Genomic DNA, 16,322 nt, shown 5'->3' on the forward strand with positions numbered 1-16,322 from the left:
TTGTATTATTGGTTGTAAATTGTATTATTTTTATAAGAACATCTGCAAACCTATTTTGCCCCACCCTGTACTTTTTATTTTACAATAACAATGATCTTTCATGTTTTATGGTCCCGTATTAATATTGGTTTAAATTGCTAATAATTTAATTTAAGTAAATCAGAAGACATGATGCATTTTGGTTAATTCAACATATTTAGAAAATAAAGAAAAATAGTAATTTTTGCAAATGTGTTTCAGTCACTTGAAAATTTGATGCAACATTCAGAGGATAACCCGAATCAGATTCGCATATTGGCACAGACCCTGACAGATGGTGGAGTCATGGATGAACTGATCAATGAGGAGCTTGAGACATTTAATTCTCGTTGGAGAGAACTACATGAAGAGGTATGATGATAAGAGTGAAAAAATATCTTTAAACTAATTTGCATAAACATCTAGCAAATACATTTAGGGTTCTCAGATAAAATGAGGAATATTTATTTTTTAAACATTTTTATTGACTTCAGTGAGGAAGGGAGGGGGGAGAGAGATAGAAACATCAATGATGAGAGAGAATCATTGATCAGCTGCTTCCTGCAGACGCCACACTGGGAATGGAGCCTGCAACCCAGGCATGCACTCTGACCAGAATGGAACCCAGGACCCTTCAGGCTGTAGGCCAAAGCTCTATCTATTGAGCCAGACCGGCTAGGGCGAAATGAGGAATATTTAAATATTAGCCCAGCTTCCATCTTTTAGAAACTGTCACTTGCTATACATGGCTGAAATATTTATGTGTGCATTATATCATTTTATCTAAAAATGTTTTAGAGTATGGGTTTGTACATGAAACTAAATATAGTGTATTTTAAAAACAAAATTATATAATACACATATAGGTGCTTAAGGTGGGAATTTAGCAATATATAGCTGGATGGGCAACAATTGGCCACCAGAGCTTAGAAAAACTCAGAGGTTCTGGGGTTAGGCGGTTGTGTGGCAGAGCACCCACTGGGTCTGCTCTAGTACTTATGGAGCATCCAGGTGGGACTATTCCATAATCCAGTAAGAGAGAGATATCCAGCCCTGAAGTCAGAGAGAGTGATTCGGACTAGTTATACACATAGTGGATTTATCAGGTTACATGCTAGTCACAACTGTAGAGTTCATGAGATCATCCCAGGTAACCAAAAAGAAAAAAGAATCACGGACAGTTTTAGGAGTTAAACCCCAAATCAAGTTTTAGGCAGAGTATACAGTGTCTACAAAGGAGATGAGAAGTCATGGTAAAAAAGATAGAGGAGACTCCAGTTAAAGCTAGGGTGCTTAGGAGGTAGGAGTCAACTACAATAGTAAGGTCAAGTAAGATGAGGGAATTAGGCATCAACCAGAGAGGAGTTGGGAGGTTGGGTGAAAAAGTTGAAGGGATTAAGTATAATACAAATTGGTAGTCATAGAGATGTAAATTATAGCATATGCAATATTCTATATAATAAAAAGTTAATATGCAAATTGACCAAACCACAGAACAACTGATCACTATAACATGCACTGACCACCAAAGGGCTGACACTCAATGCAAGAGATGCCCCCTGGTGGTCAGTGAGCTCCCACAGGGGGATCACAGCTCAGTCAGAAGCTGGGCTTATGGCTGGCGAGCACCGTGGCAGTGGCAGGAGCCTTTACTACCTCAGCAGCAGCGCTAAGGATGTCCGACTGAGGGTTCCTGGACTGTGAGAGGGTGCAGGCCGGGCTGAGGGACCCCCCTTCCCCATCAAATTTTGTGCACCAGGCCTCTAGTAGTCAATAATATAATATCATAATAACTATGTATGGTGTCAGGTGGGTCCTTGAAACATGGGCGACCACTTTGTAAAGTACAAGATTGTATAACCACTATGCTGTATATCTGAAATCAATACGGAACAATATTGAATGTGAACTATAATTTAAAAATGAAAAAAGTTAAAATTAAAAAGCAAAAAAGACATCACTTATGACCTTGACTAGAGTAGTTTAGGTAGATTTTCCCAGGGCATAGAGAGACTCTGGTGACAGTGCTACAGAAGATATTAGAGAGGAAAAGGGGGAAAGTAAGTATGTACTATCCTTGTGAGGAGTTGGCTATCAAGGGAAAGAAAGGTTCTAAGGGGGCATGGTAGCCAGGGAGGTCTGCAGGAAACCTTTTGCTAATTAAGTTGGGGAGAATTTTGATCATGTTTTAAATTGGAAATAAAGAAGTCCTCAGTAGAACTTTGTCCATTTCTGAAAATAAGTAGGTGATGTTGGGCATATTGATATTTTGATATGGAATCAGTATGTACTTTTTTCTTCATTGGAATATTAGTGTCATAAAAAAATTATAGTTCAAGCAAAAAATCAGGACACATTATAAAACTAACCTTGGCAAAGCTATGAAAAGACCTCAATTTTAATCTTTAGCTGTGTTCAGAATTTCTCTATTATGTGCTTAGAAATAGCTTGCTTTCTAACCTGATCTTGGCATCAGCCTCATTTATGTACTCTTGCAAACCTTTAGTAACACAAACACTGTTATGTGTTTATATTTCAAATGTCTTTGGTTTGCAACCTGACATTTTCCACAAATAAATAATAATTCTACTCAACAACAAATCTTAACTGCGCACCTACTCTTATATCCAAACTGAGTTATTAAAACATTGAATAACTAATCAGAAAAACTTGGGTTGCAACAGTCCCTTGTATTAGACAGTATCAGATGGGTCACAGGAACTATGCAGTAAGTTGCACAGGGTAGGTTTAATGCCAATGACTACTAACTATTTACTGGGAATTATTTTTTAAGAGAGAATAGACAAGAACTCAAAAGAATACCCAAGGCCTGAGGGATAATACACAAGGAAAGAACTAATTTGGAAATCAAGATCTACCCAAAGCTGGTATTCAAACCTGTTTGGAAATTGTCCCCAGCCACTAATGGCAAAAACATTAACCAGGTTTACCCAACCCATAACTATTATATAGTCAGGGGTAGATCCAGAACCACAGGCCAAACCAGAACCACAGGTGCAAGAAGTAAAAACACACTGCCACAGATAAACCTTTACCTCACCCAGTGTCACTCCAGTGCCCTCTAAAGGCAAAACTCAGTGTCATGCCAGCTGGCAAAGATAGATCCCAGTATCATCAAGAGATCGATGTTGAAAGACAATGAATTGATAATTGGCAATTCCCCTATACCTCATTGGCTTTGTGACCCTGGATAATATTTTCAGGCTCCCATTTCTGTATCTTTTATAACAGATCCTGTTTCATAGGGTTCTCCTGAGCAAAATAGAAATCATGTCATAGAAAGTGCTTATTTCAGTGCTAAGAACACAAAGCATATTTAAAAATGATTATAATTTTTATTTTTACCAGTCTCTATGCTATACCACCTAACTTCAAAGCACAACTCACCAAGAGCATGAATATAAAAACGCATATATTCTAATATTAAAAATAATGAAATGTACCCACTTTCATTATTTAAATAAAATGCAGAAAACTGATAAACGTACTTGTTTCATCATTCTCTTAGTCTTAAAATTGAAAGCTTTCCATTTCTACTTCAATGATCAATTAAGCAGAATGCTACAATAACAGTAAATAAACTTGAAATAAACTTGAAGCCATTATCTGCCCTGGCTGTGCTTATATAGAATATCTAGCCACCTGAGAGTAATTTGGCAATGAAAATAAAACACATTTAGTGCTTTAGAACTTTGATAAAAACCACGTCTGTTAGAGATAATAGCCTTCTCAAATTCTGTTGTGCTTGCCTCTAATAAGCTGGTGTGACTTTAAAGATATGATGTTGAGTTAAAACGGGGAGTAACAGGGTTTTCCTATTTTTCAGGGTGTAATCTCAGTGCTTTGATCAATGCCAAACTATTTAGGTAATAGAGACACACCTAATAATTTGTTACTAAATCAGTCACTTTGATGTTCTTATTGAGAATTTAGTTGAAAAGACAGGTGTTTTGATGCAATGTAGATGGCACCTCAGATAAATTATCTAGGGGGCTTGGAAATAATTACAGTAACAGACCTTTTAAATTGATTTATTTTTCAACAAAATACATGTATATTAGATTTTTATAGTCAATTTCCTGAATTTGTTTTAAGTCATAATTTTATTCTTTTTGTTGTTGGTTAAGGAGAAACAGTTTTTCATTAATAAACAAAGTGCTCTTTCACTTGAAGATGAGCCTTGGCCCATTTTCTTCTCAATTAAATGCCTATGTCAGAGGTTTGTGGTGTTTTTAATTGCCTGCCCAATGTTTTTTATAGATGCAATTATGAAGAGCAAAGGTAACATTCAATTGCCTTCTAAATCAATCAAACAACCAGATATTTTATTGCCTATGAATATTTAAAAGTAATACGCTAGATCTCTTTCCTAATTTCAGAGTGTGAGTTTGCATTCAAATAAGTAATAAATTATTTCCATTCCTTGAAAAGCCATCATTCACGCTTCATAATCACATGGCACTATATTTTCTACTCACACTAATGATTTGAAATATTGTTAGCAAACCAGGAAGAGCTCCAAAAATCATACCGAATCATCTATTTTTTACAACTTATTATAGTGTAAACAAGCTACAGAAGATGTTAGTGATAAAGCAAAATGCATAACAACAGAGACATAATTGTATAATGGGTACAAAGGCTCAGATACTGCTCTAAGTGTCTGCAATGCATTTTCTCATTTGTTCTAACAATACTCTATGGTATAAGGCACATATGTCAAACACAAGGCCCGCGGGCCAAATCCAGCCCGCCAGGCCTTGCAATGTGGCCCGCACCGCGCTGTCATCACTGCACTCCGCTGTCAGTTTATGACATTGTCAGTTTATGACTGTTAAGTAAACCATTCGGCCCGAGATTTAGGCTGGATTTTAGATTTTGGCCCCTTCTCTGATTGAGTTCGACACCCCTAGTATAAGGTATTTTCCATGCCCATTTTATAGATTTGGAAAAGGTATAAAAAGCCACAAAGATTGTAAAAGGCTACTGATCATTTGGACCCAGTTCGTTGTGCTTGAACCTGGACACATGACCATCTGAACCACACTAACTTCCATCTCAAAATGGTGGCCAAATACACAGATCTGTCAACCACCCCCTCCCAGGGTCAGACTGGAAATGCAACTAAATTGGAGAACATTCATCTGAATTACCCACTGAGGTCCAGCTAAGCAGGAGACATATCAAAAAAGGACAGAAAACATCTGGAGATCACACCTCCAAAAGAACTCCCATGACAATTTGGGGATGAACCACATAGTCAGCGAGCCTGAGGGGAGATTCCATCCACTATTGGAACAATAACATTGAAGACCAAACTACAAAAAAATGCAAAGAGCCCAAGCAAGAAACTTTCCTAGAGCACCCACCTCAGTATATCTAAGAGACTGCACCATTGGGTACCAAGAAAAATCTATTACATCAGACAACTTCACAAAATTTGGAAGGCATAGCATTTTGATCTAATATATAGAAACAAATATAAAGTGATAGTAAAAATAGGGAGGGGGAGAAAAAAAACCCCAAATGAAATGAAAGAAGAAATGGCCAGAAAAGGAACTAAATGAAATAGAGGTGAGCAATTTGTCAGATAAGGAATTCAGAGTAATGAAAATAAGGGTGCGCAAATAATTCAGTGACAACTACAAGTAACTTAATGATAATTATAAGGAACTGAATGAGAATTATAGGAACTTAGTAAGAATTACATCAATATGAAAAGGGAAGTGGAAACAATGACTAAGAATCAACTGGAAATGAGGGAAGACATAGCTGAAATAAAGAATGACTTGGAAGGATAGAACAGTAGATTAGAAGAATCCGAGGACCAAATCAGTGAATTAGAAGACAAGGTAAAAAAACAAAACAAACAAACAAAAAAACACACACTCACCTACTCAGAGCAGCAAATGAAAAAAAAAAAAGTAATGAGCAGGAGAAGAGTTTAAGGGAGCTTTGGGACAAGGTAAAATGTAACAACATTTGCATCATAGGGATACCAGAAGAAGAAGGATCCAAGGAAGAAGTAGAGAAACTGTTAAGAGAAATAATGGCAGAAAATTTTCCTAAACTGGTGAAGAAAAAAGTCACTCGATTTCAGGAAACACAGAGAGTCCGAATCAAGATGAACCCAAAAAGACTCAAAACTAGGCACATATTAAAATTCCAAACATTGAAAACAAATCATCTTAAAGGCTGAAAGAGAGAGACATGAAGTTATCTACAAGGGAGCTCCCATTAGACTTTCAGCTGATTTCTCAGTAAAAGCACTTCAGGTCAGAAGAGAATAGGATGAAATATATGAAGCAATGCAGTCCAGTGGACCAAACCCAAGACTACTCTATACAGCAGAGCTATCATTCCAAATAAAGAGCTTCAGAGCCAAAAAAAAAAAAAAAATGCTAAAAATGTTTATTGCCACCAAACCAGCACTGCAAAAAATGTTAAAGGGACTGATGTAAGAAGAAGAAATAAAGAGAAAGAGAAAAACACAGACATAGAGAGTAAAATATCAACAAATAAGTACCTATCAATAATAAACTTAAGTGTAAATGGATTAAATACTCCAATCAAAACACATAAGGTAGCCGAAACTGGTTTGGCTCAGTGATAGAGCATCAGCCTGCGGACTGAAAGGTCCCAGGTTCGATTCAGGTGAAGGGCATGTACATTGGTTGCAGGCACATCCCCAGTGGGGGGTGTGCAGGAGGCAGCTGGCCGATGACTCTCTCTTATCAATGTTTCTAGCTCTCCATCTCTCTCCCTTCCTCTCTGTAAAAAAATCAATAAACTATATTAAAAAAGAAGACATAGGGTAGTTAGAAGAAAACATTACCCATTCATATGCTGTCTATAAGAAACTCATCTGAGAACAAAAGACTCCCACAGAATGAAAGTGAAAGGATAGAAAACATTTTCTAGGCAAATGGAAATAAAAAAAGCTGGTGTAGGAATACTCACATCTGACAAAATAGACTTCAAACTGAAAGCCATAACATGAGAAAATGAGGGCCACTTAATACTTCCAAAGGGATTGATACAAGAGACTATAACTGGTAAACATATATTCAGCCAATATAGTAACAACCAAGCATATTAAAAAAATCTTATGGAGGATTTTAAGGGAGAGATGAATTTTAACACCCCACTGACATCATGTGATAGATATTCTAGACAAAAAAATAAACAAGGAAACCGCATTCCTAGACAACACACTGGATCAGATGGAATTATTTGCCATTTACAGAACATTTCACCCCAAAGCTACAGAATATACATTTTTCTCAAGTGCACATGGGACATTTTGAAAGATAGACTACATGTTAGGACACAGACTAAGTCTCTACAGGTTCAAGAAGATTGAAATCATAGCAAGCATCTTTTTATGTCACAATGACATGAAATTAGAAATCAAGAGACATATTAAAATTGCTGAAAGCCATGAATCATCTGAGAGATTCAAATTAAAATGGCAATAATGTGTCACCTCAAACCTGTCAGAATGGCTATCATCAAACACAAGTGCTGTAGAGGATGTGGAGAAAAGGGAACCCTACTACTTTGCTAGTAGGCATGCAGACTGGTGCAGCCACTGCGGAAAAACAGTATAAAATTTCCTCAAAAACTGAAAAATGGAATTCATTTGACCCAGTGACCCCATTTCTAAGAATATATGCTAAGAAATCAGAAACACTAATCAGAAAGAATATATGAATCTTTGTTCATGGCAGCACAATTTTAGATCTGGAAACAGCACAAGTGACCCCCACCCAGGCACGACAGGAGGTTGGTTGCCACCACTCATCCTGTTTCCAGTCCCAGCCCAGGGCGTGGCCTTGATCAGGGCCTGTAGGCTGGGGTGAGGGACCAGAAGGTTGGCAGCTGGCCCTGAGGAGGAAATCAGCCCTCGGCCCCCTGGGAAAGTGGCTGCATCCTCCATCACTCATCCCCAGTTCCCTTACCCAGTCTGGGCCCTGGTCCTGATTGGGTGATGAGGCCTGCCAGCCTTGAGGGAAGGACCAAGAGGTTGGCTGGCAGGCAATCCTGGCCTGCAGACGAGGGGCAGCTCCTGCATTTAGCATCTGCCCCTTGGTGGTTAGTGCACATCGTAGCAACAAGTCCTTCTGGTAGTTCCATCATAAAGGTTGCATAGGGTTTTATATATATATATCAATAGATATGCATAACCCATAGGCACGGCAATAAGGTCTTGGAGGGGTGAATGTTGTCACTAGAAAAAAAAAAAGGAGCAAAGGGGATATCTGTAATACTATCAACAATGAAGATACATTTTTAAAAAAATTATTGGAAGTCATTTGTCTAATAAAATAATATGGTTGTGATTCTGTGAGTATGCTTACATCTTGAAAATATTGATCTATAATAACATTAATAGTAAGAGCTACTATCTGTTAAGACCTTAGGCTAGAAAATTATAAACAGTATAAATCCTAATACTCACAGTTTTATGAGGTATGTTTATTATCTCACTTCACAGATGTTGAGACAAGGCTCACTTCTGTACCAAGGGTGAGGCAGACTAAATATTCAAAAACTACCCTCTGCAGAACAGCAGGATGCTAGGAAATTTCCAACGAATATACTTTTAAATTGCTTTCTTTCAATGAAGTATGAGTAAAACGTTAAAAGCCATGAGAAAGAAAAATGAATGAAACTGAAGCCATAGAAGAAATGCAACTATGAACTGTGACCTTTACACTGCCCTGGGGTTAAAAACATCATACTAGGAATACATATTTTGGGTGAATTAAACCAGTTATTTAAAGCAAAATTTGAGCAAACTTAGGATCTGAACTAAAATTTTACATATGTTGGACAGGTGATATTTTATATATCTGCAGAGGGCACCAGTGTAAAAATATGCCTGTCCCTCTTCCTGATCTGAATATAAAAGTAATGGTAAACATAATTATAATCATCCCCACTGAAAATTTATAACCACAAGCCTATTCTTGAGAGGATCACTATTTAAGTGTGTATTACCATAAAGATCAAGGAATCCCCAAGGTAAGAAATTAAGTTAATGTAGCTAGTTCCATGTTGGTAACACCTTAGCACTAGTCATAATCAAATCCAAATCCTTTAGAAAGAAAAATCCTCTTAGTATTCCAATGGTTAAACTAAGTAACATTTAAAATAAAACCCCACAACATATATATGTAATACTTTAATAAAAAATAAATTAATTAAAAAAAACCACAAGCATCGGAAAACAAGGCATCATAAGGCAAACTCACCATTTACAATGCTTAGTGATTTAGACCAACTTTTCTACAGTTTCAGATATTAAAGTTGCTAATTGACAAGTATAAAATATGTAGATAAAACATTGAAGAAATTATGTTGAAAATTGAATAAAGAATAAAACACTAAAAGTTGGTGAGGAAGATTTGAAAAAGATCAAACTAAAACTACTATAATTATCATTCTAAAAATTAATGGCTATGTTGAATATATATTAAAGAGTTTGGGAAAAGTGAGTTGGAAAATTGAATGTAGTATACAAAATGTGTTACCAAAAACTAAGGAGATGGACAATATGAGGAGAAAGGCAAAATATATCAGGGTAGACTACAAAGGCATAACATGTTTAATAGGAGGTTCTGAAGAAAAGAACAAAAGAAATGGATAGGGAGGAATACATGAGGATATTGAGAAAAAAAATTCCAGAGCCCATGACAGAATGCACTCAACCAGGAAGCACAATATATAGCATGCAGAATCAATAAATATAAATCTGCTCTTAAACATATCACAGTGAAACTTCAGAATTCCAAAGACAAATTAGCAGAGAGGTGAGACAGATAACCTATGAAGGAATGAAACTTAGACTGATATTAGACTTCTTAACTTCAACATATGAATCAGAAAGAAAAGTAGAAATATTTTCAAGATGTTAAGAAAAATGATACCTTTAATGTAGAATTTAAAACCTACCAAATATACTAAGTGGGGAGATTAGATATTTTCAGAGAAATATATACTCAGATTTTTACCCCAGAAGATCCTTTCTAAAAGAAAGAAATTCTGAAAAGAATGTCTGCAATGCCCTGATAGGAACAGACATGAGAGAGATGATTATCTCATCCTTGTGATGGTACAGCAAGAAGGAAGCTGCTTGAAAACCACCGAATCTGTGGACACCTTTATCTTGGACTTTTCAGTCTCCAGACTGTGAGAAATAAATATGTGCTGTATCAGTCACTTAGTATTTGTTATAGCATTCCAAACTGATTAAGACAGGCTGAAAATGTAAAAATTTTTACCAAAATTTGACAAAAATGGTACAAGAAGGAAAGTCCCATGACAATTTCAGTCATAAACATATAAGAAAAAATTCTAAGACAAATTTGGCAAACTGGATCCAGTTGTATATAAAGCACTTTTAAGGTTGAATGCTCTTCTTTCTTTCTACAGCTACTGCTTTTGATGTTTTATGCAGTGCCATCATTTTAAATATTCTTTACATGTCAGTGATTCTCAAAATATTATCTCTAGTACAGACCTTTGCTCTAAACTCTAGACTTCAGTATGCACCCTTCTGTGATTCATCTCTATTTGGATATTTAATAGTCAATTCAAACTTAACATAGATCTGAGCTCCTATCAAATTTAAACAACACAATTGTTCTTCATCTTTATTGATGGCAACTCATTCTTTAAAGTTTTCAGGCAGAAACCTTAACCAGTTAACTGCCGCATGTCCAAAACAGAAACCATCCCCACATGCCACAATATTTTGAATTTAATTAAAATAATTTGCAATGGATATTACAAAAATAAATATATTACTCACAATTCAGGTGTTCTTGAATATTTTCAGTTGAAAATTCTCACAAAAATTATTTTAAAGCATCTATAGACACTTGTGGCATACAAAGGGTTAAAGTAATCTTTGGCTTTTCTCTTTTTTTTTCACCAGCCTCACTTCAGCAGATCTGAAAGATAGTTTTAGCAGATCTAAATATGATCTGGCAGGTATATAAGTTCCCTATATTTTTCTTTTTTTTAACTTCAGTCGTACCCACTTAACTTTAGACCTGTTTATACTGATGTGTCCTTAATAAAAATAAAATGAAATATCTTGACCTCTGTCCCTAAAGAGGCTGCCATCATAAATTGGCAATACTAAACCTATACTCCAGATGATTACAGAAGGCAAATATTTTTTAAAAAATATTCTGTTTTACCACTGAGATATAAATATAATTTTACATATAAATATTAGGGCAGTAATTATAGATCTATATATTAAATAACTGATCAAATTATTCTTATATACCAAGATTTTAGATATGTCCAATTTTAATGAAAATTATAAAAACAAATTTAGCTGTAGCTGAAGAGTAAATTATTATGAACTACTGAAATTTCTCTAAAATGATAGTGACTTGCAAGCAGCTAAGTTCTAATATTTAAATTCTTCTTGGTATATAAATATACTGAAAATAATTTTAACTCTACTTTTATATAAAAATGTTACCTCTCCTCTTATATGAAAAATTACCTCTACTTTTATATAAAATGCAGAACCTAGTACCTAAAAAAAGTAATCCCTACTAGCTGGATTTATTTGCTCAACTCCTATTCAGTCATACATTATAGATAGATACCTTGTTCAGTTGTTGGAGGTGAAATTGTGAGATTAAATTGAGGTAAAAGATGAATTTGGGAGTGGTAAAGTAGAGGTAGTAAATGAAGACTATTCTAGAAGATGTTTGGTGACAAGCTATGGTGAGTATGTGGCAGGGTGGAGGGGGCAGGTAAAGCGATGGTAGCGACCATTTTGCAATTTAGAAATGTATCATAAGCAAAATTAGATCCAGAGACAGAGAAGCATCGATCAGAAAGTCAAACCTCAGAGGGAAGTTAGGGGAGGGTGGGGGTAAGGGGGAGAGATCAACCAAAGGACTTATATGCATACATATGAGCCTAACCAATGGACACAGACACCAGGGGGGTGAGGGCATGAGTGGGAGGTTGGGGGGCAACGAGGGGACAAGAATACATATGTAATACCTTAATAAATAAAGAAAAAAGAAACACACACACACACACACACACACACACACACACACAGAAATGTATCAGATCCACACATGTTGTGCACCTTCAACTTACACCATCTGATGTGTCAATTACATATCAATAAATCTGGAAAAAAGAATGAGCATGTCTTTAAAGTTAAAAAAATGTTTAGTGATGAAAAAATAAGAGAAGGGCCAGTAACTTGAGTAATAGGATAAGAGAAGATCTTTCATTGACTTTCAGGTCAATGAAAATTTAAGCATGTTTTTAATCTGAGGTAAAATTCAATAGAGAGACATACTTAATATATAAAAGCAAGGTCTTACAGAAGAAGGGACATGAGCAAAAATGGAAGGATGGACTTTGGAAGTGGAAAAGAAAAAATTGAGAGAATACAAATATATTTTGAGGAGAATAGTAAGGCTGAGGAAAATGGCTGGGAGAAAAAATCCATAGCTGAGAGGATGCTACATCTATTTTTTTTCCAATTATATAGGATTGGTGGCATGAAAAAGTGGGGATGGGAGAATAGAGAATTGGTGCCTTTGAAGAAGTGGGAGTGGAAATCATTTGGAGTAGGAGCTCTTCTAGATCAGTTTATACTAAGAAAAAGTTAGCAAACATTATTATAGATTCAGTAGTCATCAGTAAAATGGTTTGCACTGGAATCAGTTATTTAAAGTTTTCCCATCAGTTTTCTGCAAAATAACCACTTTTTCCACAACTACACACATACAGACACACAGACAATCAAAATACAAGGGACTTTTATTCCCATTATCTTCAGTTAGTAACTCCAGGATGTGTTTGATTATACACTGCACTGACCAAGGGGCTGATCTTTAGAGTCTTAGTTTCCAATTATATTAAAATTTATAAGTCATTCATTTGGTACTCACTCTTCTTCCACTGTCCTGATGTCACTGTCTAGTGTCAATATATAATACTTAAATATTAGATATTAAATTATGTATGTCACTGTCCTAATGACTCTAATTTAATTTTTGTTTGTTTTTAAAAACTTAATTTTTCCAACTTACTGAATTTATTTTGGATTCTTATTTCAACCTTATAGCTATTTGTTATTTTCCCCAAGTTATTATTATCAAGATCAGCTACTTAATTTTCAATGCAAGAAGAAAATACAGACTGGTTTTTCTTTGTCTTATTTTAAATATAATTTTTATTGTTTTCAGTGAGGAAGGGAGAAGGAGAGAGAGAAACATCAGTGATGGAGAGAATCATTGATTCGTTGCCCCCTGCATGCCCCATACTGGGGATCAAGTCTGCAACCTGGGCATGTGCCTTGATCAGGAATTAAAGCTTGACTTCCTGGTTCATAGGTCAACACTCAACCATTGAGCCCTGAGCCACACCCAGTTGGGCCAGACTGCTTTTTAAAAAATTAAGGATTGCAATAAAGTGACAAGAACACTAAACAAAGCATGTGCAATTCTAAGCGTGGAGTACTGCATAACCATGCAGTTTGCATGTCCATGATGTCAGCCCCAATTGTCATTGTATATATTTGGTTAATTTTATACCTAACTTACAATGATCAACCAATGGTAAATACTTTAATCTTTTGAAAGCTGAATTTTAATCTAATTCTTAGAGTGTTGATAATGGATATAGCCTCTAGGATTACATTTTCTCATGTTTTGAATTTGGCACTTTATTTCCTTACAGTCAGAGAAAGAATCTGGAATATCTTGAATTTTGACCGTCCTAGGTTAAATACTTTGTGATAAAACTGTTATCTTGATGCTAGTGGCCCGGTGCACAAAATTTGTGCATGGGGGTGTGTCTCTCAGCCTGGCCTGCACGCTCTCCAATCTGGGACCCTTTGAAGGATGTCCTACTGCTGGTTTACAGGGATCGGCCCTAAACCGGCAGTCAGAGATCCCTCTCGCAATACGGAACTGCTGGCTCCTAACCGCTCACCTGCCTGCCTGCCTGGCTGCCTGATTGCCCCTAACTACTTTGCCTGCCAGCCTACTCGCCCACAAATGTCCCCCTTGCTGGCTTGCTCGCCCCTACCTTATCTCCCCACTGGCCTGCTTATCCTCAATGGCCCAGCCCCCCACCAGCCTGAAAATTCACAAATTCTGTCCCATCCTGGCCTGATGACCCACAACTGCCTTCCCCTCTTGGCCTCTAACCACCTCTACCTCAGCCCCACCACCATGGCTTTGTCCAGAAGAACATTCGGAAGGTCTCCTGGAAGGTCTCCCAGTCTAATTAGCATATTACCCTTTTATTAGTATAGATAGAGGCCTGATGCATGGGTGGGCACTGGCTGGTTTGCCCTGAAGGGTGTCCTGAATCAGGGTGAGAGGTTCCCTTGGGGTGTGGGGTGGCCTGGGTGAGGGGCTGAGGATTGTTTTCAGACTGATCAAGCCCCCCAGTGGAGACACTCACCCCATGGGGGTGTGGCCAGCCTGGGTGAGGGGCTAAGGACTGTTTGCAGGCTGGCCATGTCCCCCAGTGATCCAGGCTCCCAGCCCCTCCTTTTATTCTTTTTTCCCCCCAGTGCCTCCTTGAATGGAGGCCAGGGCCAGCTGGAAGCAGGTATCTGGGATTTATTTATCTTATATAATTGAAACTTTGTAGTCTTGAGCAGAGGCCAGGGCCAACCAGGGTGGGCGGTAAGCTTGGCTTCCTTAATTGCAATTGTGGGGAGCAACCCAAGCTTCCTGCTCACTCCAGCTCTGTGGCGGCCGCCATCTTTTGTTGGGTTAATTTGCATACTTGCTCCTGAATGGTTGCTGGGTATAGCAGAGGTACTGTTCATTTACATGTTTCTCTTTTATTAGTGTAGATAAAATTTTCACTGCAAGCATACTGTTAGGCCAAACATCTGTGTTTAAGGTTACTTCATTTTTGAGCTGAGTAGTAGACTCTATAACTTGATCTCATAATAATTTTAATTGAATAACTGTATAAGAGTGACTACATTTTGAAGGGGAAAAATCACCAGTATCATATTTGCACACAGGCAATAAACCAAATAGCCCAACCCTCTTTAATGTAAAGAAATAGAGAAAAATGTGCTTTTTATTTTGCTATATCTTATTTGGCTATCTGAGAAAGGTACCATTCTCTTTCTATCATCAATTATGTGAGATATATCAATTCTTCTTTCTAATAATATTTTCAAATGCGTCTTGTATTTTGAGTTGAATCTTCCTATTTTATAGCTACAAGAACTAAACTATTAAGTAACTTTTGCCAGAAAAAGGGTAATGGTAAATTAGTTTATTTCTTGTTTTTAATCATGATGAATCATGGAGATTTATTTTTTAAATTTTGTCAGTAATGATTACATTATTATCTTTACATATAATTTACTCTACTTCAAAAATGGCCATTTGCATTGACATTTGTGAAATTTATTATAAAGCCGTAGTTAAAAATTATCCTGTCTGAATGCACAGCAACTATAACGTATTAGTATTTTTTGGTTCAGATACAAAGGGACACATCAACACATATATACTACATGCATGCTTGTGTATATATATGTATGTATATGAATGTGTATATACATATTCTATTTTTTATTAAATTATTATCTCTGTACATATCTTACCATTGTCCCCTCTCCCATACATGCCCTCCCTCCCCAGAGGTTTGTGTCCATTGGTTGTACTTATATGCATGTATACAAGTCCTTTGGTTGATCTCTTATCTCCCCCAGATCTCCCTACCCTCCCCACTGTAATTTGACAGTCTGCCTGTTGCTTTACTGTCTCTATATCTATCTTTTGGTTCATCAGTTTATAATTTTCTTTATTATCCATAAATGAGTGAGATCATGTGGTGTTTCTCTTTCATTGACTGGCTTATTTCACTCAGCATGATGTTCTGCAATTCCATCCAGGTTGCTGCAAATGATGAGAATTCCTTCTTTTTTATAGCAGCATAGTATTCCATTGTGTAGATGTACCATAGTTTTTTATCCAATCATCTGCTGATGGGCACCTAGGCTGTTTCCAAATCCTAGCTATTGTAGATTGTGCTGCTATGAACATAGGGGTGCATATATTCTTTCTGATTGGTATTTCTAGTTTCTTGGGATATAGTCCTATGAGTGGGATTATTGGGACATATTCTAATTTAATATCTAATATTTAAGTATTATATATTCATACTAGACAAATTGTCTTTGCTTTGGGTAACCATTAAAATACTTATGAACAAATATGGATATATCCATGAAGGGTATCTTGTTC

General features: G+C 36.6%; 1 protein-coding gene across 3 annotated transcripts in view; it reads left to right on the forward strand.

The window, feature by feature from the left end:
• The window catches only part of DMD (dystrophin), a 2,141,216-nt gene that overhangs the window by 776,289 nt on the left and 1,348,605 nt on the right, over window positions 1-16,322 (forward strand). For all 3 annotated transcript variants that reach the window (XM_084869361.1, XM_084869360.1, XM_084869362.1), the window contains one exon: window positions 241-390. In XM_084869361.1, the coding sequence (XP_084725487.1) occupies window positions 241-390 (150 nt within the window). The remainder of the gene's footprint in view (window positions 1-240; window positions 391-16,322) is intronic.

The sequence above is a fragment of the Pipistrellus hanaki genome (assembly GCF_964339955.1).
Source record: "Pipistrellus hanaki genome assembly, chromosome: X".
In the NCBI taxonomy this organism is placed as follows: Eukaryota; Metazoa; Chordata; class Mammalia; order Chiroptera; family Vespertilionidae; genus Pipistrellus; species Pipistrellus hanaki.